Source organism: Balaenoptera physalus, assembly GCF_965194825.1.
Source record: "Balaenoptera physalus genome assembly, chromosome: 4".
In the NCBI taxonomy this organism is placed as follows: domain Eukaryota; kingdom Metazoa; phylum Chordata; class Mammalia; order Artiodactyla; family Balaenopteridae; genus Balaenoptera; species Balaenoptera physalus.
In genome coordinates this window covers 37,262,364-37,288,589 of record NC_138891.1, presented here as the reverse complement: position 1 = coordinate 37,288,589, position 26,226 = coordinate 37,262,364, and the positions used below count along the sequence as shown (strand labels likewise).

General features: G+C 37.2%; 1 protein-coding gene across 1 annotated transcript in view; it reads right to left on the bottom strand.

The window, feature by feature from the left end:
• The window catches only part of GMPS (guanine monophosphate synthase), a 90,674-nt gene that overhangs the window by 42,921 nt on the left and 21,527 nt on the right, over positions 1 to 26,226 (bottom strand). Inside the window, exons 2-4 of the mRNA XM_082459556.1 lie at positions 11,948 to 12,129; positions 8,602 to 8,716; positions 1,738 to 1,835 (exon numbers count right to left, since the gene is read on the bottom strand). Coding sequence (XP_082315682.1) covers positions 1,738 to 1,835; positions 8,602 to 8,716; positions 11,948 to 12,129 — 395 coding nt within the window. The remainder of the gene's footprint in view (positions 1 to 1,737; positions 1,836 to 8,601; positions 8,717 to 11,947; positions 12,130 to 26,226) is intronic.

Below are 26,226 nucleotides of genomic sequence, written 5' to 3'. Positions count from 1 at the left end.
ACAGAAGCAATTAATGGCATGGATTAAAACAGATGTAAGTAACATTTATCAAATGCAATTGTGTGGACTTTCTTTGGACCCTGATGCAAACAAATCAACCATAAAAAGATATTTTTTACATTATGAAAAAATCTGAACAAGGACTTGGTATTAAATAATATTAAGAAATAAAAAATTTTAAATAAAGCAAGAAGATAAAGTACTTTAAAAGCAAAAGGATGTTTTGCAGTTGTTATTATTGTCATCACTATTACTTAGGATTAGTGTAGGTTGTAACTGAGTACCAGGATTTTAGAACTATAAAGACAGAAAAACTTTAAATGTTAACCAGATCTTTATATTTAAAGCCTCCTGTAGTATCACCTTCTACCAGCAAGATTCCTGAAGTAGTTCTCAAGAGTAGTCACTTGAGATACAGATCAATGTAAGCAACACCTCTCCATTATGAAGTAGAACAGGCACTGGATTTCAAAAATGTATTTTGGCAATGAGCAGCTTCAGTTTATAAAATTATTTTGAGCAACTCCGGCTTTTTTTATTAATATCCCTTTGAAAACAAGAATCTTTGAATACAGATATACTTATTTTTGTTCTTTCTAGTATTAAAGAAAAGCCAGCCACAGCCAGTTCTGTATAAAAACTGGGAAATCTCCATTTCAGATAAAAGTTCTTAACTTGAATTTTAAAATTTCTGATCTGTCCAATTTAGAGAACACTATTCATTAAGAATTAATTTAGGCACAACTCAATGGAGGCTGTAAGAATATGTTAATAAACAAAACAAATCTATAAAAATAATTAGCACAGTTATAAGAAATGATAATAAAAATAACATGTGCACATTAATTGACATCAGCCAGTGTTCTACAGATTGAATGCAGTTAGGGAGAAATGTGATTTTTAAATAAATATGAAATTTAGTTCAAAAAAAAGTAAGTGAGTAACTCTATCAATAGTCCACCTAAATGGGCTATATCCAAAACATGGGAAAACCCCAAAAAAGAAAGCAAGTGACTAAAACTTAAGTTTTCTGGTCTTTCAGGAAGCTAAATGAAAACTCAGCTATTTTTTTTAGTAAGGCAGAAGATAAATGATTCTAGAAAGCCAATGAACAGCTCATTCACCAATCTTCAAACACATTAGAGCTACTGTACCTAATCTATTATCACCTAGCAATAAAATCAATTAATACATTCATTGTATTAAAGACAGTACACCAAGTATAGTTATGCTCAGATACAGTACAGAAAGTGAGGAAGAGGGAAATAAAACACATATTTAGTAATGAGTCCAGCAATGGGTAGCTTGCTAAGTACCCAGAGCAAGAACATGGTAGAGGAAGAGGTAGTATACAAATGCAGGACAGTTTAAGACGTTATCCATTTGCCACATCTGTCATACTAATGTTTAGAATCACACTCTACTAAAAGAGTGAAAAGGGAAAACTACAAATGTTGGCATCACAATATGCTGTCCCAAAGAGGGGTTCAAGACTGCACAGGTGCTTTTAAATTATGTCATTAAGTGCTTTTCTTATCCCTAATTAGCATCACTGCGATCTGCTGCTGTCTTGACACTCAATTGGAAGACAAATATGACAATTAACACCTTTGGCCACTACTGTGGCCTTAATTTTGTCTAAGAATTACAGAATCTCCAATTTTGAAGAATAACATACCCAGCTGTAAGTTAGTTAATCTACTAACATTCTTATTGATCTAAAAATATCTTTAATACCTGAATAACGAGCATGTGTTATCCACACTAATACTGAAGACTCCATCTTCTCTAACACTTTTTTTGTGCACAGTACCTCCAAATACCTTATTCATCATCTGTTCAAAGAGAAAATAAATTGATGTTAATATAAATCAAAAGAAAATTACTCAATTTCTTACATTAATAATTTACGTTTCTTATTTTTAGGATAGCTGTTATGTTTGTGCCCAAAAAATAAAGGAAGTCTGATAACTGTAGATAACTTGGTGTTATTATATATAATAATAAAGTTCTTAAAAGGCATAGTTATAAAACAAAACTAGATTAATAAATATTAACCTCAGGTCAAATTCCTAAACACTGGCAAATTTTCCATTTAGTGTACTTTAATTCATCTGTTAAAAACAGGGATTTCTTTAACACTTACATCTATTTAATTTTAAAGAATTTTAAAAGGCACTTTGAGCTTAGAAAGTACCTAGTTGGTATTAAAAACCAGGCAGATATAAATTCCTCCAAACTGTTTAATCTTTGGCCCCAAAGGAATAGTCTAAAAGTCTGTAGAAGGCTGTGCTGTGGAGATGGGATAAGCAATAAAATCTGGTCTTTCATTCAATTAAATTTATTTGTTCAAATCCCATACACCTACAGACTTTTATTTTAAGTGGTCTCTACATTCTGACCCTTCCTGTGTCAATCTTCTTATTTATCACTTACATATGTCCAAACACCCCCAACACCAAACAGATACACACAAGATTTTTAGGAACATTAAATTTGCATCAATAAAATCATTACAACCCATCTTGGTATGTCTGTTCCACAACAGGTGTCATAAGATATCTGCCACAACAATATGTGATGCAGGTTGACCCAGCCCCCAACAGGAAAGCAGGCAGAGGGCTAAATAAATGTTCATTCTTGTGATGCACAATGGCATATTCTTCAAAACCATCAGCAAATGCTGCCCCCTACATTCTCCTCTCAGACATTCACAATTAACCTTCCTGCAATAAAGGTTTGGGTTAAGTCCAGCAATTAAAAAAAACCCTGCTGACCCTTGTTTAACCCAGTATTTCCCAAACTAAAGACTCGTAAGTAAAACACTTTCTGCAGCACCTTAACCAACACAGTTTAGGAAACACTGCTGCAGTCTAATCAGTCCCCTTGCCTCCAGTCTTGCCTATCTTCCAGCCTATATTCCAGAGATCTACGAATGTCAGCTACTAAAATATAAATATGATTGTGTTAGTCCATTACTAAATTCTTAATGGCTCTCTATCATCTACATCTGGGTTGGTAAATTTTTCCTGTAAAGGGCCAAAGAGTAAGTATTTTAGCCTTTGCAGGCCCTACTGTCTCTGGAGCAACTGTTCAACTCTTGTTGTCGTTAACACAAAAGCATCCACAGACAATACTTACAGGACTGGATGTGGCGGTGTTCCAATAAACTTTATTTATGAGCACTGAAATTTGAATTTCACTTAATTTTCACATGTCACAAAATGTAATTTTTTTTTTAATGGTTTTCAACTCCAACCATAAAAACCATTTTAAAATCATAAAAACCATTCTTAGCTTGCAGGTCATACAAAAACAGGCAGTGGGCCAGCTTTGGCAGCAGGCTGTAGTTTGCTGGCCCCTTGTCTACAGGATAAAGTCCAAGTCCCTTATATGGAACACAGACTTTTCAATACATTGCCCCCATCTAATTTCACCTCTCATCTTCCCTGTCATTCTCTTCAGGTCTCTTCACAGTCCCAGGGGCCTAACAAAGTATGTGGCCCAGAGTAGTCAGTCATTCAAATTTGCTGAATGAAAAATGGATGTTTTCCTCTACACCACTCAATGAACCCTGTGCACCTCTGCCTCCTCTAATTTGCAGTTCTTAATTAGAAGACAGCTGAATGATCAAGATAACCAAAGCTGTTGGAACTCTACACAATTTAAAAGTCCACAAAGTCTAAATTAAAGGCTTTTACAAAGCCAAAGACTTGAAGTAAAATTTAAAGCTATCTCATCTGTTCAGAAGGCTTTCATGCTTATTCTTGGTTCCTGACTATGTATGCTACTTAAGGGTGAAAATACAAGGAGTTGAAAGACCAGCTAAGTGTGTGTGTGGGAGGAGGGAATAACTTTATGTAGAGTAAAACACTTTACTTTGTTAAAATTTTGTTTTAATATTCTATTTTGACCTAAGGAAATGGTTTTCAGTATGGATTCCTGATAACCTCGAGGTCCTTAATGCCTCAAAAAAAAACCCTGTAAGTCTACTAGGTCTACCACTCTAACTGGGTCAGCTTCCCTCTTATCTGTCTTATATGTCAAGGTTTTAAAATAAATCTTAGATTTGGGAGGGGGAAATGGAAGGAAATTCCACCAATAAAAACAATTTGACAAAACCTGTGGGAGTGTATAAAGAAGCCAAATGCTTGTAATAAAGATGTTTCTTTAAAAAAAAATGAAATTATAGTGAAGAGAGAAGTCACAATCTAGAAAGTATATGCAATATATATGATTAGCAGAAGTTTAGTATCCAGCATATATAAAAACAATCTAAAAAATTCAACAGAAAAATGTGCAAAAATCACAAATAAGCTTTTACAGCAAAGCAGACACTAATGACTAATGGCAAATAAACACATGAATCTCAAAATAAGGAAAATGACCATTAAGACTACAACATGATGTCATTTAACACCTCTTCAGCTAGGCAAATTCAGGGAAAAAAAAAAAAAAAGCTAACCTTGTCAAGGCCTGGCAGGGATATAGAGCAGAAGAAATTTTTATATACTTATATGCTGCTCTGGGAATGTACTTTGGGGGCAAATATCATTTCCTAGTGAAGCTGAGACTCGGTATTTCAATTAATGATTAGCCTAGAGAAAAGCCTGTGTATGTACAATACCAGATGAAGAGTCCAAAAATATTCATGGCAGTATCTGTAATAGCAAAAACCTGGGAAAAGACCAGCAATACTAACAGTGGAATGTATAATTAATTTGTGCTACATTCAAACAATAAACTCAGTAGTGAAGGGCTTCCCTGGTGGCGCAGTGGTTGAGAATCTGCCTGCCAATGCAGGGGACACGGGTTCGAGCCCTGGTCTGGGAAGATCTCACATGCCGCAGAGCAACTGGGCCCGTGAGCCACAATTGCTGAGCCTGCACATCTGGAGCCTGTGCTCCGCAACAAGAGAGGCCGCGATAGTGAGAGGCCCCCGCACCGTGATGAAGAGTGGCCCCCGCTTGCTGCAACTACAGAAAGCCCTAGCACAGAAACGAAGACCCAACACAGCCATAAATAAATAAATTAATTAATTTAAAAAAAAAAACAAAAAAACTCAGTAGTGAAAATAAAATTAATTAATCTCAAAACCAAAAATGAAAATACACGAAGTACGATTTCACTTATATTAAGGTCAACAGGCAAAACTAAGTAAAATATTATTTAGAAATACAATATGTATAAAGCTACAAAGAAAAGAAAGGGAATGAATAACATTTCAGGAAAGTGTTACCTCTTGCATGAAGAGAGAAGAATGTAGAATGGAAAAAAGCATAAAGAGTTTTAAAAGTTCTACTAATGTTCTATTTCTTATGCTGAGTGGGGCATAAATGGTAATAGAGGTAATGGGAGCAAGGAGCAGGACAGACTTTTTTCTTCCAAAGCAAAGAACTACCAGGAAGCAATCAGAAAGACTCTTGACAAGAGTTAATGGCAACAGATGGTACAGAAGACATTGAAATAACTAAAATTTCAGGATGCCATGGAGGGGGCAAAGGTATATACCAGAGTGAGACCTTTGGTGCTAAAATTACTCAACTAAGAGTCACTAAGAAGTGGTAGTCCTTTACAAACAGCATATTAGCTACATGGTATTATTTATTTATTTATCAATATTTTATATAAAGACAATTTCTGCCCAAAGGACCAAGATCAGCCTATTCCCTTATACTACTATGAAAGTACAGATGACAAAGGCAAAATTTTTTATGCATTTAACATAAGCAGGCCGGGCTCTGGCTACCATAGACCCCTACTGAATGACAGAAAAATGTGGTCTTACAATTATAAGGGGGTACTGACATAATGGAGAAACAGTCAGCTGCTATCATTTAAATTAAGGGAGCATTTTCCAGACCTATTTCCCTCTAAGTGGGTGCCAAAAAAATATCTTGTGAGACTCTTCCTTACAAAATGTTATAATGCCTCTCAATACACTAAAAACCATTTAATTACAGGTTGTGCTGGACTTCCCTGGCTGTCCAGTGGTTAACACTCTACACTTCCAACGCAAGCGGGGCAGGTTCGATCCCTGGTCGGGGAACTAAGATCCTACATGCTGTGTGGTATGGCCAAAAATTTCTTTTTTTTAAATTGTAATTATTAGTTGTGCTTTATGATTAATATTGACTACTCAGGCAAGGAAGATCAATAAATTATGTAAATACATTACATCATGGGGCAAAGACATATTTAAAAAAAAAGTCAGCCAATTTCCAATGTTAAATCTGATCAGGAAACAGGCTCTTATGAGAAAACATATTAGAATACTAGGTGGGAAAATCTAAAAATAAGCTATTATCCAAGTCAAATTTATAATCACCAGTTGACTTTTCGGAGCATATTACAGGGGAAAAAGAACCTTTTACTATAAAATTCTTGTTGCCTAGATAAGAAAATATCCATTATTACAGATTTTGTATTTTATATATTTATATTCAGCATTTCCTCTAAATCAGTGGAAAACCATAACAATCAATTAACAAGAAGCAAAATCTGGTAAAGTTGTTTTGCAGACCAGTGATTTTTAATAGTCTGCCCTTGTATCAAGAGTAGGAATAATAAAAACATTCACATTCTTACGTGAACATTGATTTATGTTTCCTTCCTTTACTGAAAGCTCCAGAGACAGCTATTAGAAAATATATTGGTCTGTTCACTTTCTAACTTTTGAATAGCTTCCCTTTGTGCATTATTCATATCAATACACAAGTTTCAACCAGGTTGTTTAAAAAAAGACAATTCACTGTTCTGCTCACTACTAAAATGAGGAGGATCCCAAAATGGCACCAACACTGGTGTCCTCATGGTAGAATAAGCTCCCAAAAATAGCTGCCTCCAGTGTCTATGTCCCCAGGGTGAGCTCCAATTGCCTCCTGCCTCTCCAGGAGACTCTCCAAGATCAGCAGGTGGGTCTGACCCAGGCTCCTTTTAAATTACTGCTTCTGCCCTGAGTCTTGGAGCGTGTGAGATTTTGTGTGCGCCCTTTAAGAGTGGAATCTGGGGCTTCCCTGGTGGCGCAGTGGTTGAGAATCTGCCTGCTAATGCAGGGGACACGGGTTCGAGCCCTGGTCTGGGAAGATCCCACATGCCAAGGAGCAACTGGGCCCGTGAGCCACAACTACTGAGCCTGCGCATCTGGAGCTTGTGCTCCGCAACGAGAGGCCGCGATAGTGAGAGGCCCGCGCACCGCGATGAAGAGTGGCCCCCGCTTGCCGCAACTAGAGAAAGCCCTTGCACAGAAACGAAGACCCAACACAGCCAAAAATAAATAAATAAATAAATAAATAATAAAAATAAAGGAATTCCTTTAAAAAAAAAAAAAAAAAGAGTGGAATCTGTATTTCCCACAACCCTCTGTCTCTCCCAAAAGTAAGCCCCACTGGCCTTCAAAGCCAAATGTTCTGGGGGTTCATTTTCCTGGTGCAGGATCCCTGGGCTGGGGAGCCCAATATGGGGCTCTGACTTTGGGGGAAACCTCTGCAATTGTAATTATTCTCCCATTTGTGGGTCACCCGTGCAGGGCTGTGTTTTGACTGTAACTCTGACCCTCCTACCCATCTCATTGTGGTTCCTTCTTTATATCTTTAGCTGTAGAAGACCTCTTCTGCTAGATTCTCATCAATAGTTGCTCTGTAAATAGTCGTAATTTTGGTGTGCCCATGAGAGGAGGTGAACTCAGGGTTTCCCTATTCCACCATCTTGGCCGCTCCCCTACATATATTTAATTAACATTACAGTGAAGACACCTGGCAGACACCATCTTAACAAAATAATCAAAATGAACATCACTTATCATGATATTAATTGACATCATGTGCCTCCTAATGAGATGCTCTGAGAAGAGCACAGCATTACTTCTGTGGTATTCCTGCCAAAAATACATAACCTGAATCTAACAATGAGTAAACATCAAACAAACCAAGATTGAGGACTACTCTACAAGGTAACTGGAATGTACTTTTTTCTTAATTGCCAAGGCCATGAAAGAGAAGGAAAGATTGAGGAATGATTCCAAACTAAAGTAATGTAAAGCGACATGACAACCTAATACAACACATGGTCCTAGACTGGATTCATGAATTACAAGAGACATTAACGAGACCAACAGTGAAATGTGAATGGAGTCTGTGGATCAGATGCTAACATTGAGTCAATGTTAACTTCCTGATTTTGATAACTGTACTCTGGTTATGTAGGACAGAATTCTAGTACTGAGGATACAACAAGTAACAGAACACCTTGTTTGCAAATTACTCTCAAAATGGTTTAAAATGTCATAATTGGGGAACTGAGTAAAAGTATACAGGAGCTCTGTGAACTACTTCTGCAACTTTTATGTGTATTTAAATGTCTAAGTTTTTTTTTTTAATGGACAGTGTTTTGTTGTAAGCAGTAATATAGTTCCTTTTCTGAAAATCCCCACGGAAGTCAGTTCTGCCATACTAGTGTAGCAACTCATAAACAGTTGTAATATGAACAAATTATCTCATATAACTAAATATCCTACTTACTCTAAAGATAGAAAATACTAATACAGTAGGAGTCACAAGCAGAATAAGTTAACTCTTAAGGCAAATTCATAGATGTATATACCTGCATGCCATAGCAAATTCCAAGAACAGGCTTGCCAATAGTGAATATTGCTGGATCAAACCAGGGAGCGTCTTCTGCATACACGGAATTAGGTCCTCCAGAGATGATAATAGCACTGTGGATTTAAGGAAGAGAGTAATGAAGAATCTCTAACTGCTAATTTTTATACAAGGTCTATGCCCTCTCTTGCTTGTACCACTGAGGGAGACTCGATACAGATTCAGAGGTTTTGTTATGTTTTCAGTATGCTATAGCAGATCCAGATTCCATCAGCCTATTAACAGCCTCTTACACAGCTTAATTTTTTTTTTTTTTTTGGCCACAGCATGCGGGATCTTCGTTCCCTGACCGGGGATTGAACACGCGCCCCCTGCAGTGGAAGCGCAGAGTCTTTACCACTGGACCACCAGGGAAGTCCTCTACACAGCTTACTTATTTTTACTCTACTTTATTGCAATACATGGAAGTTTATCAATTCAACAAACACTTGTTAATAAGTACAAACTTCCAAATATATAAAACCAATGTTTCAATCTATGAAGGTTAGCCTGTATTTGTTTTGTTTCCTCATCAATGGAGGAAGTAAATGAGAATTCTAAAGTGAGATGGTGAAAATACAGGTCTCCTGAGAGGTCAGGAGTGAAGCAGGTCACAGTAGGACAAGTGAAGGTATTATGAACGCCCTGGATTACGCAGGGCAAAATACTCTATAATAAAGGATGGCAGAAAATGTGAAGAATTACCTAACTTTGCCTGTTTAAAACCTGTCCAATAGTCCCAACAATTTTACCTGAGACCTAGGAATAAGAGCTAACACGACTTGCCTCACATGCCCTGCTCTCAGAACCGTGGTCAGTATTATCACTTAACTGCATTACAATTTATAGAGCATTCCATCGGTTAACTTGGGAATAGAAATATTCATATAAAGAAAGCTGAAAATTGAGGCCTATATTCCTCACCTGGCCTCTAATACAGCTAACTTTGGTCCTCAGCATTCAATCAAAAACTTTTAGAACACTTTAATGTTATGATTTTTACATAAACATTCAGATTTCTAGATTGTCTTTAGGAAAAACAAGGGAAAAAATCTGCTAATATTGGACTTTCACCCTTACGTAGCCACAAATAACTGGAATCACAGAGAGACTTGCACCTTCAGACTACTCATGCTCTCCAGTTTACACAATACAGGCATACTTATGCCCTTTAATCAATTTAAGGTATCCTCAAACTCATTTTAAGTTTGAGTTTGCAGGAATCCTAATTTATCTATATTTCTAAAGGAAAATGCATTCCAAGATATAACCAAAATCTACTTACAAACAAAATTGGATTACAATTCACCTTATAATTAGTGGCTGCCTGCCATGTAAAAACATATAAATTAAAATGCTAGACTTATAATACATCCAGAAAAATAATATAAGTCAAATTCATAAAAATTACTCAACAAGCTAATGTATTTTTTAAAAATATATAACAATAATTTAAGTGAGCACAAAAGCCCTACTCTTAAAACCTTGTATTGGTAACATGAATTTTGGTATACATTATGTCAGTCAGCTTATCTCTTGCAAAACAGACTGAAGATAATCTACTCAGATGATAAACGTGACATCTTTAAGATAACAATTTTAAAGGGGAATGGGGTAGCCCTAAGGGTAGATATGTAACCTAGCCTCTTAAAAATGCAGAAGCTAAAACTCTCTAAAACATACTTAATAATCAAAATCTCTAGAATTTCAGTATTTAGTTTGTATTTAGTTTTATAAAGGACAACAACCATGCAACTGCCCAGCATCCCTCATTAATCTGCTAAACAACTCAAGGCTATAAAGATTCTTAATACTATTAAAAAGAAAAGGCAATGGACTTAGTCAAGGATAAAACTCAAGCTGCACTTAAGCCAATTATGAAAATTCTTATCTCAGTAAGTCTTGAGAAGAGCTAATCACTCATTCTGAGTTTTCTATTTCTACCCTGCTATTATTTTGAAACAACTTGCAATTACAAGGCCCACGAAGTCCTAAGGCATTCCAGATACCAATTTTATGTATCAAGCAAATCAAGTTTCTAAAAACAGGTAGGTTAAGATGTCTCTCAAGTCATAAACCTAAAATTTATTCTAGAAAAAGGGTGGTCAAATAACTATCTCAGCAGAAAGGATTATAGTAATGAAAGCCACAGTGCTATAGTTCCTATTCTTCTACAGAGAAAAGAAGCTATAGGCATAAGCAGGACCTAGAAACTGTTGATGATCAGGTAATCAGGTGACAAGAAAAACAATCAGACTTCTATTGCCAATATTGGTTACCCTATTCCAAAACATGTGGTCAATTAGTTTGCTGGGGATTTCTGTGTTTGTTTTGGGTTGGGAGAATGATGGAACTTGGATCTGACAAGAGAGCCATTCAGATTTCTTGCAGTTTTTGATTCCCTTAAAACTGGTTCTCACTGGCAAATCAAGACAGTTGAATTAGATAAACTTCTTACTCCAAAATTCTACAGTTTAAAAGAGATACTTGTTTTTAATCTACATCCTAAAACTAGAACAGAGTTAAATGTAAACCTGCCTTTTCTGATTTGCAATTCACTCTATCTCAAAAACAAGAAACAAAGGATAATGTATACTCATCTGTGAAGTTTTTAAAAGTTAACCATTTGTCTAATGGAAAAACACTATGTTTTTAAGAAAAATTAAACACATTATATTTTGGAAGAAATACAGCATTAAGGCTTAAGAGCTAATTAAGGATATAAACTGCAGTTGCTTGCTTCTGAATAACACTCAATAAAAAAACAAACATTAATTCCAAGAGAAAAGACACAGCATTAACCAGAAATAGTTGTTAAAGGAAGAAGTTACAAGTTGGATGTCATTTTGACTAGTTTTAAGAGTACAAACTATGGAATTAGCCCTTAAATTAGAAGTCTTCATACTTTAGAAACTAGTTTCGTGGAATAGGAAGCAAAAGAGACTCATTGTACACAGAACTCTCTAATTTAGGTATTCTAGCCATTATACATATATATTCCTTTGATCAAATGCTCTGGGATGAATGAATGAATGAATGACCATAATAGCCAAATCTAAGTCTGATCCAGAAATCCTATGAAACATAAGATGTTCAAATGATAAATTCTTAAAACTATGCAAATAAAATTAATGTAATCTTTTCCTTTAATTTAAATTCCTTTTAATTCCCAGAGCCATGGGAAATTTCTTGTAAAGCCATTCCATGTCTTATTTTCATTAAGTAATTCAGTGCCCAAACAAATTAATAATAAAATATCCTACAATCTAAGCCCAGCCTCCTCAGAAAAACGTAAGTTAAAAGTCTACCGGAATCCTTGCTCTTTAATGGCAAATGCTGGTGTTTCCAAGGGGAAGATTTCGGACTGCACAAACAGTTCCCTCACTCTCCGGTCTATGACTTTCCCATACTGAGCACCCGCATCCAGAATGACAACAGCTCCTTCATAGTGGTGGTGGCCATCCTTAAGGTCTCCTCCGGCATTCTCCAGCTGCAAATATTAACACAAATGTCTTCTTAATTATGAAAATTAGAGCTACTTTTAAAAACTGTGGTCACTGTCAGCTCCAAAAACACACAGAAACCGTTAACTTAGGATTTTGAGTTGCCAATTCAAAACACTTCTTTTCTTTAAGAAAAGATTTTTATAGATATCCATACACAGGCATAAATAAAAGTTACCATCTACTGACTACATGATATAGTCACTTTATGTTTAATGCATCTTATGCACATTATCCAATACTAGGGTAAGCATACAGTCCAGCTGTGCCAAAATACAGTACTGGTTTATGCCATGCCTGTTATACTGGCATTATTATTAATAGTGCCTCCTTTGAATCTCAAAAGCATTCCAGTTTGGGCAATAAATTATATGATCACCCTATCTAATTGTCACAGCATTCCTATGAGGGACATACTGATGAGGAACTGAAAGTTTCCTGCCAGAGTATAAAAGCATACCCAAGTTCACTTTATTAGGATTTTTTGTATTACCTGAGGAAAAAATATGTATGTATCTGACTCATAACACTAAAAGTTTTAAAATGTTTTTTAATCTTATCTCTGACAAGTCTACATTGAAAACACTTTTCTGGAGAACAATTTGGCAAAACATAAAATTTTAACCATATGTGCTGAAATATTTATCTGGAGTGTGCTAAAATATTTACCTGGAACTGGCTTCAAAATAATGCAAGGGTAGGTGGGTATGGATGAAACAAGATTGACTATAGGTACTGAAACCGCTGAAGCTGGGTGATACATATATTGTGTTCACTTTAGTCTCAATTCTGTTTTTGTATATTTTACATAAGGAAAAGCTTTAAAATGTGTATGTACCCTGCAAATCCACTTGGAGGAAGCATATACAATATGATCCCATTTTAAAACATTTTGTGTAAAAGTGCAAGTGTATGTACATGTATGAAAAAGAATGTATAGACAGATATACACCAAAATATTAACAGAGGCAGTATCTGAGTACTAACGGAACTATAGTAGGTGATTTAAAATTTTTCTTTATGCTCTTCAGTATGTTCAAATATTTACAATAGATATATTTTTGTAGTTTTTCCCCCTCCAGTTGTAAAATTTGCACACTAAAAAAAAACAAGCCAGGGCTTCCCTGGTGGCGCAGTGGTTGAGAATCTGCCTGCCAATGCAGGGGACACGGGTTCGAGCCCTGGTCTGGGAAGATCCCACATGCCACGGAGCAACTGGGCCCGTGAGCCACAATTACTGAGCCTGCGCGTCTGGAGCCTGTGCTCCACAACAAGAGAGGCCGCGATGGTGAGAGGCCTGCGCACCGCGATGAAGAGTGGTCCCCACTTGCCACAACTAGAGAAAGCCCTCGCACAGAAACGAAGACCCAATACAGTCATAAATAAATAAATAAATAAATAAATAAATAAATAAATAAATAAATAAATAAATAAATAAATAAAAGAACGTGAATTAAAAAAAAAAAAAACAAAAAAAACAAGCCAGCCCCTTAGGCATCTGTGTAACACTTTCATCCCTCTTCCCTCTCCATTTAAGTGAATAAATACATGCAGACTGTGACTTCCCTGGTGGTCCAGAGGTTAAGGCTCCACGCTCCCAATGCAGGGGGCCCAGGTTCCACCCCTGGTCAGGGAACTAGATACCGCCTGCCACAACTAAGAGCCTGCATGCCACAACCAAAAGATCCTGCAGGCTGCAACTAAAGATTCCTCACACCACAACAAAAATCCCATGTGCCACAACTAAAACCCAGCGTAGCCAAATAAATAAATACATAAATATTTTTTTAAAAAATAAATAAAAACAAATGCAGGCTTCACAACACCACTAACACTTCGTCACTGCAGTAATGAAAAAGCAACAATCATAAGCATCTACAGAGGAGGATATTTGAGAGGAACCCAACCACAGGCCAGAAGGAATTCCTCAGATCACAAAATGAAGGTTTTAATCATAAGAATATCAAGCAATGTAGAATAATCAGATCACAGAAAACAGAAGTTTATAGAATATATTAATGCAAGAAATGCTAAAACTTTCTCCTTTCACACCTTTACCCTTAGTCTTAGTATACGTATATACACACACATTTCCCTTTAAGGAATTTATCTAAAAATTTTTAAATTTATTTTTTGTAAAGAATAAAGTACTTTTTAAAGACCACTATGTTATTGTGTAAATGTCTCAGATTTAGGTCCATTATCACCTTCACAATTTTCACCAAATCCAAGTACAACCTGTTTTCTCATATTACAGGCAGAGTTCTCATTTTGCATGATTCTGATACGCAAGAATTTCATGCCATGCTTTATACCAGGGTTTAGTTAACAACAAACAGTCCCCAATATCATGGCTCCAATTTCATTTAACATACATTAACATATAATAATTACATAAAGTACAAACTTTGCTCCTCGGTCCACAAATCATCACATAAATAAGATGAACATCATAATCAGTAGCCAATCATGTCCCTTCTCTAAAAGTCTACTGGTGATTAGTCACTGCAACAACGAACAGCCGAGAGTGCAATTGTGCTGCCTTCTTGTTGGCCAATGATAAATCCACATGCCATTTTACACATATGGATAATCAACAAAGATGAAAATGCAGCAAAGAAATTAAAAGTGATATGCTAGAAGTGAATTTCGAATCCAATGTAAATAGAATTATAGAAGAAACAGCTGGCCGTGGCAAGGCTGACACTGCTGCAGTATAAGCCCCTCTAGATGTGCAGTCAGAGGAACTTAGTGAAGGCAACTTATCAACATCAATGAGTGGTTGTGATAAAACAGATAACAATGTCCCAGAGGAAGTCACTCTGAGAAAATACTACAAATTAAAGAAACTCTTGGAGATATTTCATGATATTCAAAGTGCAAAGGATAAAATGTTGAAAGCCATCAGAGCACAGGAAAGATGTGAAGGGAAGTACTGTGTAAAAAACTTATAAAGAGTAGTTTAAAAAGAAATAAAACACAATTCTCAATGTTTCTAAAGTTTTAAGTTATACTAAATAGTAGTTTCACTACTTCCCTATTCTTTAAAATTAACAGTAAGAATTAATATTTCAACAAAAATTTTTAAAACGTCACAAAACCATCATAATTTTCCTACTGATTATATGATTGCTTTGCATGGTTTCAGCTTGCAGGTCCATTTTTACAATCATTTTACTATCACACAGTGAGGACTGTCTTTTTCCTTAAATCAACCATTTTTTTCTTTATTTTTTTATTTTTTTAATGCTATTCTTGTCTGCTTACATTCTTCTTATGTATGTATGTATGTGTGTATGTATGTATGGCTTTGTTGGGTCTTCGTTTCTGTGCGAGGGCTTTCTCTAGTTGCGGCAAGCGGGGGCCACTCTTCATCGCGGTGCGCGGGCCTCTCACTATCGCAGCCTCTCTTGTTGCAGAGCACAGGCTCCAGACGCGCAGGCTCAGTAATTGTGGCTCACGGGCCGAGTTGCTCCGCGGCATGTGGGATCCTCCCAGACAGGGCCCGAACCCGCGTCCCCTGCATTGGCAGGCAGACCCCCAACCACTGCGCCACCAGGGAAGCCCAACCATTTTTTTCTTAAATGAATTAGTTTTAAAAGAAAATTTTATACTGTTTTCTTAGCACGTTTTAAAACTGTTCAATCGAATGACATCAGAGATCACTGAGGAAACACTGAATCCTTGCCTCACTTCTTTCTACCTCAGCTATCAACTTGACTATCAAGCAAAAAGCTTCAACAACTCAGGGAAAAGCAAAAAGGTCACCAGTAATAAAAGTAAAAGTTTCTTTCCCTGAAAACCTTGAATCTATTTACTCTTACTTCACACAGAGTTAAAAAGTTTGATCATTAGGCTTCCAAACCTTCAAGGGATTAGAAAGAGCACCTTAAAGAGAAAAATAGCTCATTAGTCACATCAGTAGTCGAGACAAATGAAATTCAACATCACAAGACATAAAAACCTACTGTATCTTTTTATAAAATTGATTTAAAACTAAAGACGAAGGCTACCCCTCTCAGGTGATCTGAAGTCATCATAATAAAGTAAGTAATGTTCATATCTTTTATGATAGCAAGAATGTTAAGTAAAAACTAAACCATATTCAGCACCCTATTTAAGAATAAGGCAAAAGAATCTTGCAGATTCTATAAAGATGGAAATGGCATCATTTTTGGATCTTCCTGAATCTCCTCATATCACTGACCACTGGATAGCAAAACCAGAACCCAAGACATATATCATATAACTAAATGACAAGTTATTCCTCCAAGAAACCCAAAATACAAGCTGGTGGGAATGAACTACCAGAGCCACAATCCCTGGTGTTACAGCATCTGTGTCGGAAGCAACCAGGACTCATTAAAGAAAACCAGAGAATTCCACAATGGCCAACAGGGGGTAGCTAAAAGGCACAGGGGCCAATTGAAGAACAGCAGCTGCATTGGGAGGAGGTGTGGCCACTCCAATGGAGCAGAGGCAGCAAGAGAACCTAAGGTAAAGCCTAAAGGGTGGAATGGGTTTAATTCCCCTGAACCTTTGAAACTGACAGGCCAGGACCCCTTCTGGGTCAGGGCTCACAATAAGGAGCAACTGCTGCGATCAGAATCAAAATTAATAGGATAAGCCTGAACCAAGATGGTGGAGTAAAAGGACGTGCTCTCACTCCCTCTTGTGAGAACACCAGAATCACAACTAGCTGCTGGACAACCATCGACAGGAAGACACTGGAACTCACCAAAAAAGATACCCCACATCCAAAGACAAAGGAGAAGCCACAATGAGACAGTAGGAGGGGCGCAATCACAGCAAAATCAGATCCCATAACTGCTGCATGGGTGACTCACAGACTGCAGAACACTTAGAGCACAGAAGTCCACCCACTGGAGTGATGGTTCTGAGCCCCACGTCAGTCTTCCCAACCTGGGGGGTCTGGCAATGGGAGGAGGAATTCCTAGAGAATCAGACTTTGAAGACTAGTGGGATTTGACTGCAGGACTTTGACAGGACTGGGGAAACAGAGACTCCACTCTTGGAGGGCACACACAAAGTAGTGTGTGGATTGGGACCCAGGGGAAGGAGCAGTGACCGCAGGGGAGACTGAACCAGACCTACCTTCTAGTGTTGGAGGGTCTCCTGCAGAGGCGGGGAGTGGCTGTGGCTCACCATGGGGACAAGGACACTGGCAGCAGAAGTTCTGGAAAGTACTCCTTGGCATGAGCCCTCCCCGAGTCTGCCATTAGCCCCACCAAAGAGCCCAGGTAGGCTCCAGTGTTGGGTTGCCTCAGGCCAAACAACCAACAGGGAGGGAACCCAGCCCTACCCATCAGCAGTCAAACGGATTAAAGTTTTACTGAGCTCTGCCCACCAGAGCAAACCTCAGCTCTACCCACCACCAGTCCCTCCCATTGCAAAAGCCTCTTATATAGCCTCATCCACCAGAGGGCAGACAGCAGAACCAAGAAAAATGACAATCCTGCAGCCTGTGGAACAAAAACCATATTCACAGAAAGATAGACAAGATGAAAAGGCAGAGAGCTATGTACCACATGAAGGAACAAGATAAAACCCCAGAAAAACAACTAAATGAAGTGGAGATAGGCAACCTTCCAGAAAAAGAATTCAGAATAATGATAGTGAAGATGATCCAAGACCTCTGAAAAAGAATGGAAACAAAGATCGAGAGGATGCAAGAAATGTTTAACAAAGACCTAGAAGAATTAAAGAACAAACAAACAGAAAAGAACAATACAATAAGTGAAATGAAAACTACACTAGAAGGAATCAATAGAATAACTGAGGCAGAAGAACGGATAAGTGACCTGGAAGACAGAATGGTGGAATTCACTGCTGCAGAACAGAATAAAGAAAAAAGAATGAAAAGAAATGAAGACAGACTAAGAGACCTCTGGGACAACATTAAATGCAACAACATTCACATTATAGGGGTCCCAGAAGGAGAAGAGAGAGAGAAAGGACCCGAGAAAACATTTGAAGGGATTATAGTCGAAAACTTCCCTAACAAGGGAGAGGAAATAGCCACCCAAGTCCAGGAAGCGCAGAGAGTCCCATACAGGAGAAACCCAAGGAGAAACAAGCCGAGACACATAGTAATCAAATTGGCAAAAAATAAAGACAAAGAAAAATTACTGAAAGCAGCAAAGGAAAAACGACAAATAACATACAAGGGAACTCCCATAAGGTTAACAGCTGATTTCTCAGCAGAAACTCTACAAGCCAGAAGGGAGTGGCATGATATACTTAAAGTGATGAAAGGGAAGAACCTACAACCAAAATTACTCTACCCGGCAGGGATCTCATTCAGATTCGATGGAGAAATCAAAAGCTTTACAGACAAGCAAAAGCTAAGAGAATTCAGCACCACCAAACCAGCTCTACAACAAATGCTAAAGGAAATTCTCTAAGTGGGAAACACAAGAGAAGAAAAGGACCTACAAAAACAAACCCAAAACAATTAAGAAAATGGTCATAGGAACATACATATCGATAATTACCTTAAACGTGAATGGATTAAATGCTCCAACCAAAAGACACAGGCTTGCTGAATGGATTCAAAAACAAGACCCCAGGCTTCCCTGGTGGTGCAGTGGTTGAGAGTCTGCCTGCCAATGCAGGGGACACGGGTTCGAGCCCTGGTCTGGGAAGATCCCACATGCTGGGGAGCAGCTGGGCCTGTGAGCCACAATTACTGAGCCTGCGTGTCTGGAGCCTGTGCTCCGCAGCAAGAGAGGCCGCGATAGTGAGAGGCCCGCACACCTTGATGAAGAGTGGCCCCCGCTTGCCGCAACTAGAGAAAGCCCTCGCACAGAAACGAAGACCCAACACAGCCATAAATAAATAAATAAATAAATAAAGCATGACACAAATTAAGCAATGTGAATACCATCAAGCTTTCATCATCATTAAAATAAATAAGTAAATAAATAATGATCACAACATCTTAACATTTAAAAAAAAAAAAGTTGATAACCATCAATTACAGCAGCAAATGGGCACAAAAAAACCCAAAACCCATATATATGCTGTCTACAAGAGACCCACTTCAGACCTAGGGACACATACAGACTGAAGGTGAGGGGATGGAAAAAGATATTCCATGCAAAAGGAAATCAAAAGAAAGCTGGAGTAGCAATATTCCTATCAGATAAAATAGACTTTAAAATAAAGAATGTTACAAGAGACAAGGAAGGACACTACATAATGATCAAGGGATCAATCCAAGAAGAAGATATAACAATTATAAATATATATGCACCCAACATAGGAGCACCTCAATACACAAGGCAACTGCTAACAGCTGTAAAAGAGGAAATCGACAGTAACACAATAATAGTGGGGCACTTTAACACCTCACTTACACCAATGGACAGATCATCCAACAGAAAATTAATAAGGAAACACAAGCTTTAAATGACACAATAAACCAGATAGATTTAATTGATATTTATAAGACATACCATCCAAAAACAGCAGATTACACTTTCTTCTCAAGTGCGCACGGAACATTCTCCAGGATAGATCACATCTTGGGTCACAAATCAAGCCTCAGTAAATTTAAGAAAATTGAAATCATATCAAGCATCTTTTCTGACCACAACGCTATGAGATTAGAAATGAATTACAGGGGAAAAAACGTAAAAAACACAAACACATGGAGGCTAAACACTACTTTACCAAATAACCAAGAGATCACTGAAGAAATCAAAGAGGAAATCAAAAAATACCTAGAGACAAATGTCAACAAAAACATGACAATCCAAAACCTATGGGATGCAGCGAAAGCAGTTCTAAGAGGGAAGTTTATAGCAATACAATCCTATCTCAGGAAACAAGAAAAATCTCAAATAAACAATATAACCTTACACCTAAAGGAATTAGAGAAAGAAGAGCAAACAAAACCCAAAGTTAGCAGAAGGAAAGAAATCATAAAGATCAGAGAGGAAATAAATGAAATAGAAACAAAGAAAACAATAGCAAAGATCAATAAAACTAAAAGCTGGTTCTTTGAGAAGATAAACGAAATTAATAAACCATTAGCCAGACTCATCAAGAAAAAGAGGGAGAGGACTCAAATCAATAAAATTAGAAATGAAAAAGGAGAAGTTACAACAGACACCACAGAAATACAAAGCATCCTAAGAGACTACTACAAGCAACTCTATGCCGATAAAATGGACAACCTGGAAGAAATGGACAAATTCTTAGAAAGGTATAACCTTCCAAGACTGAACCAGGAAGAAATAGAAAATATGAACAGACCAATCACAAGTAATGAAATTGAAACTGTGATTAAAAATCTTCCAACAAACAGAAGTCTAGGACCAGATGGCTTCACAGGTGAATTCTATCAAACATTTAGAGAAGAGCTAACACCCATCCTCCTCAAACTCTTCCAAAAAACTGTGGAGGAAGGAACACTCCCAAACTCATTCTATGAGGCCACCACCACCCTGATAGCAAAATGAGACAAAGATACTAGAAAAAAAGAAAATTACAGACCAATATCACTGATGAATATAGATGCAAAAATCCTCAACAAAATCCTAGCAGACAGAATCCAACAACACATCAAAAGGATCATACACCATGATCAACTGGGATTTACCCCAGGGATGCAAGGATTCTTCAATATACGCAAAACAATCAATGTGATATACCATATTAACGAACTGAAGAATAAAAACCATATGATCACCTCAATAGATGCAGAAAAAGCTTCTGACAAAATTCAACACCCATTTATTATAAAAACTCTCCAGAAAGTGGGCCTAGAGGGAACCTACCTCAACATAATAAAGGCCATATATGACAAACCCACAGCAAACATCGTTCTCAATGGTGAAAAACTGAAAGCATTTCCTCTAAGATCAGGAACAAGATACGGATGTCCAATCTCACCGCTATTATTCAACATAGTTTTGGAAGTCCTAGCCTTGGCAATCAGAGAAGAAAAAGAAATAAAAGGAATACAAATTGGAAAAGAAGAAGTAAAACTGTCACTGTTTGCAGATGACATGATACTGTACATAGAGAATCCTAAAGATGTCACCAGAAAAACGACTAGAGCTAATCAATGAATTTGGTAAAGTTGCAGGATACAAAATTAATGCACAGAAATCTCTTGCATTCCTATACACTAAAGATGAAAAATCTGAAAGAGAAATTAAGGAAATACTCCCATTTACCACTGCAACAAAAATAATAAAATACCTAGGAATAAACCTACCTAGGGAGAACAAAAGATCTGTATGCAGAAAACTATAAGAAACTGATGAAAGAAATTAAAGATGACATCAACAGATGGAGAGATATACCATGTTCTTGGATTGGAAGAATCAATATTGTGAAAATGACTATACTACCCAAAGCAATCTACAGATTCAATGCAACTAAAAATAGAATTACCATATGATCCAGCAATCCCACTACTGGGCATATACCCAGAGAAAACCGTAATTCAAAAAGACACATGCACCCCAATGTTCATTGCAGCACTATTTACAATAGCCAGGTCATGGAAGCAACCTAAATGCCCATCGACAGACGAATGGATAAAGGAGATGTGGTACATATATACAACGGAATATTACTCAGACATTAAAAGGAACGAAACTGGGTCATTTGTTGAGACGTGGATGGATCTAGAGACTGTCATACAGAGTGAAGTAAGTCACAAAGAGAAAAACATCGTATATTAACGCATATATGTGGAACCTAGAAAAATGGTACAGATGAACCAGTTTGCAGGGCAGAAATTGAGACACAGATGTAGAGAACAAATGTATGGACACCAAGGGGGGAAAGCCATGGGGGGGTTGGGGTGGTGGTGGGATGAATTGGGCGATTGGGATTGACATGTATGCACTGATGTGTATAAAATGGATGACTAATAAGAACCTGCTGTATAAAAAAATAAATAAAATAAATTTCAAAAATTAAAAAAAATAAGATAAGGAAAACAGAAGGGCCAGACTGAAGTGTGGGGAGGAATCAGTGCCAGGAATGCTCAGAAAACAAACTGCCATGATTTTAACAGAAAAGGGAGCTCTATCAATTCGTAGAAAGTATCTGAAAATTTAGAAGGTATTCTAAAAATGCAAGAAATACTAGGAATTTCCTGGTGGTCCAATGGCTAGGACTCCACGCTTCCACTGCAGGGGGCACGGGTTCCATCCCTGGTCCCAAAACTAAGATCCATGTGGGCAGCCAAGAGAAAAAAAAAAAAAAAAAGCAAGAAATACACCTGATACTAACAGAACACTGTTAATCAACTATACTCCAATATAAAATAAAAATTAAAAAAAAGTAAAATGCAAGAAATTAAGTTTGCATGGAAGAGAATCAGTAAGCATAGAAGTTAAATTCCATACAAAGTTACTAAAAGTGAAAAAGGAAATAAGGAATAGAATAATATCTCTAAAGAGAGCAAAACAGAAAGACAAACTCAAACAACAGATGAAAACTGGAATGTGCTATTTCTAAATAAGCTAAAAGGTATTAAAATTATGCAAGGCATGAAAGAATATGAATCAAAATTAGACTATAAATCCAGAAAGACCAATCCCAAGACATACTCTCAACAATATTATTTGGCTTTAAAGAAAAAAAACCTTTGAATATATTGGATAAAAACTTATAACTCGGGCTTCCCTGGTGGCGCAGTGGTTGAGAATCTGCCTGCTAATGCAGGGGACACGGGTTCGAGCCCTGGTCTGGGAAGATCCCACATGCCGCGGAGCGACTGGGCCCGTGAGCCACAACTACTGAGCCTGCGCGTCTGGAGCCTGTGCTCGGCAACAAGAGAGGCCACGATAGTGAGAGGCCCGCGCACCGCGATGAAGAGTGGCCCCCGCTTGCCACAACTGGAGAAAGCCCTTGCACAGAAACGAAGATCCAACACAGCCAAAAATAAATAAATTAAATAAATAAATTTAAAAAAATAAATAAATAAATAAACAAAACATAACTCAACTACACATTTGTTGCGTGTAGTTTTCTTTGCATGTGTCTTATTTTACAATAAAGATTTTTTAAATAAAGCAAAAGAAGGGAACTAAGAGTCTGTACCTATTATTTCAGGTGTCTTACATATTTTCTTATTCATAATGTATTTGTTTTACAGATGAAGAAAATGTCAGTTGCCTGGGGATAGGACTAAAATGTAAGTCTTTTCAAACCCCAAAATAATTAGCACTGCAGAAGAAAAGTGGGTAAATATGCATTATATTTCTGGAAGACTACCTTCAAAGTTATTTTACTTTTTAATATTTTGGTACTTAAAAGGGGTAAGCTTTATTACTTTAAAAAGTTTCCTTACATGAGTGAAATAATGTTCTGTTGACGTCTCTAAGAAAAGAACTATTATACTATATAAATGATTTTTTAAATTGAATTTCATCAATACTAAACTTATTCAGGTAGTTGCCTTTAAAAGCCCTTTCAAATTAGGAGCCTTCAATTGTTGAAATAAAATTAAAAGTTTTAGGGTTAAGAAAGATTTTAAAATTACCCACCCACACCCATTTTGGTGATCTGAGATTCTCAACTACTCAGAATAATCCTTTCATTATCAAAAGGCTACTGGAAGTTTGACCACGTTTATCTATCTAATCTCACCACACCTATAACTAAAAAAACAGTACAGTTTCTTCACAAAATTATCCAACATCTCAGGTACTTTAGATGAATCAACCTCACCAAAGGTTTTTCATAAGAGCCCACATCACCTCACATACAATGCTGAACGAAGTTTGAGCCTACAACTAAAGGGTTAAAACAAAGAGACTATAGCTCTTGACCTTACCATATGCTTGTTATACCCTCCTTTTATTTTGAAAAATTTTGAACCTACAAAAAGTTGAAAGTATGGTACAATGAACAGCATCTTCCAACTAAATTTAACAATTAGTAACATTTTGCCACATTGGGTTTATTTCTACCTATATATATATACTTTTTCCCCTGAACAACTGGAAAGTAAATTGTAGATTTTTCACTCCCCAAAAATCTTTTCATCATGGACCTCCTACAAACTGGAACATTCCCCTGCATAACTACAATACCATTTTCACACCCAAGAAATTTAACACTGATAGTATCTATAAACAAATTTTCCCAAATGTCACAAATACCATTATGGCTTTTTTTTCCTTTAATTTTAGAACCCTATCAAAGACCACACACATTTTGCACACACATTAATCTAGAACTATTCACCTCTTCACATTTTTATGGTCTTTCATGACACTGACATTTTTAAAAGTTCAGAGTAGCTTTTTGTAGAATGACCCACCACCAGGATGGGTTTCCTGTCTCATGATTAGACTCTAGATAAACATTTTTTTTTGGCAACAACTTTACATGAGTGATGATTTTACACTGCCTTCTCCTGATCTCATACAATGGCAAGGACACAATGTCACTTTGTTCCACTATTGGTAATACTGACTTTGATCACTTGGTTAACATGACTGTGTGCTTGAAAGAAAAAAAAAATCTGATTCAAGTCCTCCCCCTGCTTAAAACCCTATAGTGACTTTCCCTTAGAATAAAGTTCAATAAAGTCCAAAATACTTTCCAAGTCCTATGAGGCCTTGGCCTACTCTTCAGCCTAAACTGCTCTTTTAAACTCTCCACAGTCCCACAGAGTAGTATGCTGTCCTCTCTGAATCAATCTCAGACATGTCAACTGAAAGAAATAAAACATCCCTGAAATCATGCTATATCTTAAATTTTCCATTAGCCCAATACAAAGCTGTCATTGCCATGGTCATAGTTATGTACAACTTGACATAAAATCCTTTAAGGGAAAGTGATTCCCAGAATCTCTCAGGAAATCTCCCTTAGAGCAGAAAGATGCCCCAAGAGTTCAGGGAAAGAAATACAGGTGAGCATGGCTGAAAGTCATCTAGAATAGACATGCTGGAGCTTTATGTAACTCACCAAGTACGCCATTTCTTTATGCATTCTGTGAACAGTAAGAATGAGTAAGATCCCTGGAAAGTGTAGTGGCTCCTTATTCCTAGTGGTATGCCTGGACAAGTGCAACCCCTTAACACTTCAGTCAGCAAAACATTTAAAAACCGGGCTTCCCTGGTGGCGCAGTGGTTAAGAATCCACCTGCCAATGCAGGGGACACAGGTTCGATTCCTGGTCCAGGAAGATCCCACATGCCGTGGAACAACTAAGCCCTTGAGCCACAACTACTGAGCCTGTGTGCTGCAACTACTGAAGCCCGTGCACCTAGGCGGGCCTAGGTGCTCCACAACGAGAAGCCACCGGAGTGAGAAGCTCGCACACCGCAACGAAGAGTAGCCCCCACTCACTGCAACTAGAGAAAGCCCGCGTGCAGCAACGAAGACCCAACGCAGCCAAAAATAAATAAATAAATTTATTTAAAAAAATAAAAATAAAAACCATTTGAAGAAGGACTGACTGAGTTCTGGTTATTACCTGAAAAACTTCCACTGACATCTTCTGGTAAGAACAAAGAAGTGCTAGCGTCAAAAATTCCAGAATGAGTTCTCAGTGGCCTGGAAGAAAATCCCAGAAGTAACTGAGTACTCACAAGGAATAATGAATCATCAAAATTCTTGATGGAATAAGAGATCTGTGGAAAAACAGGACCTGGACAACTCAAGTCAAAAAATAATTCAGAAGAGTCAGGCTAAACATGAAGAAAGTTTAGAAATACTAAAACTAATTTATTTCATATAAATAGATATATAGACATGTTTTATCTATACCTAAGTAGTACATAAGTCTTCTAAAAAAGTCTAAGTCTCTGAAATATATATAAAAAATTCTAGGTGCAATTATTGAATACAGGTGACATACAGTTGTTCATTTTACATAATAAATGTATAAAATGCCTTTAGGAAATGATGTCATACATCTGGTTAAGCAGCGCTTACTTATCATCAACTATTTCATGTTGCCTAAATTATGATCACTAAGTTTTGTTCCATTTGTCTTATAATTTCAATACATTTGTAGATACTAAGCATTATAAGCAAAAATTCTGATCACTCAATTCGTCTGCATTCATTTTTCTCTATCTTGTT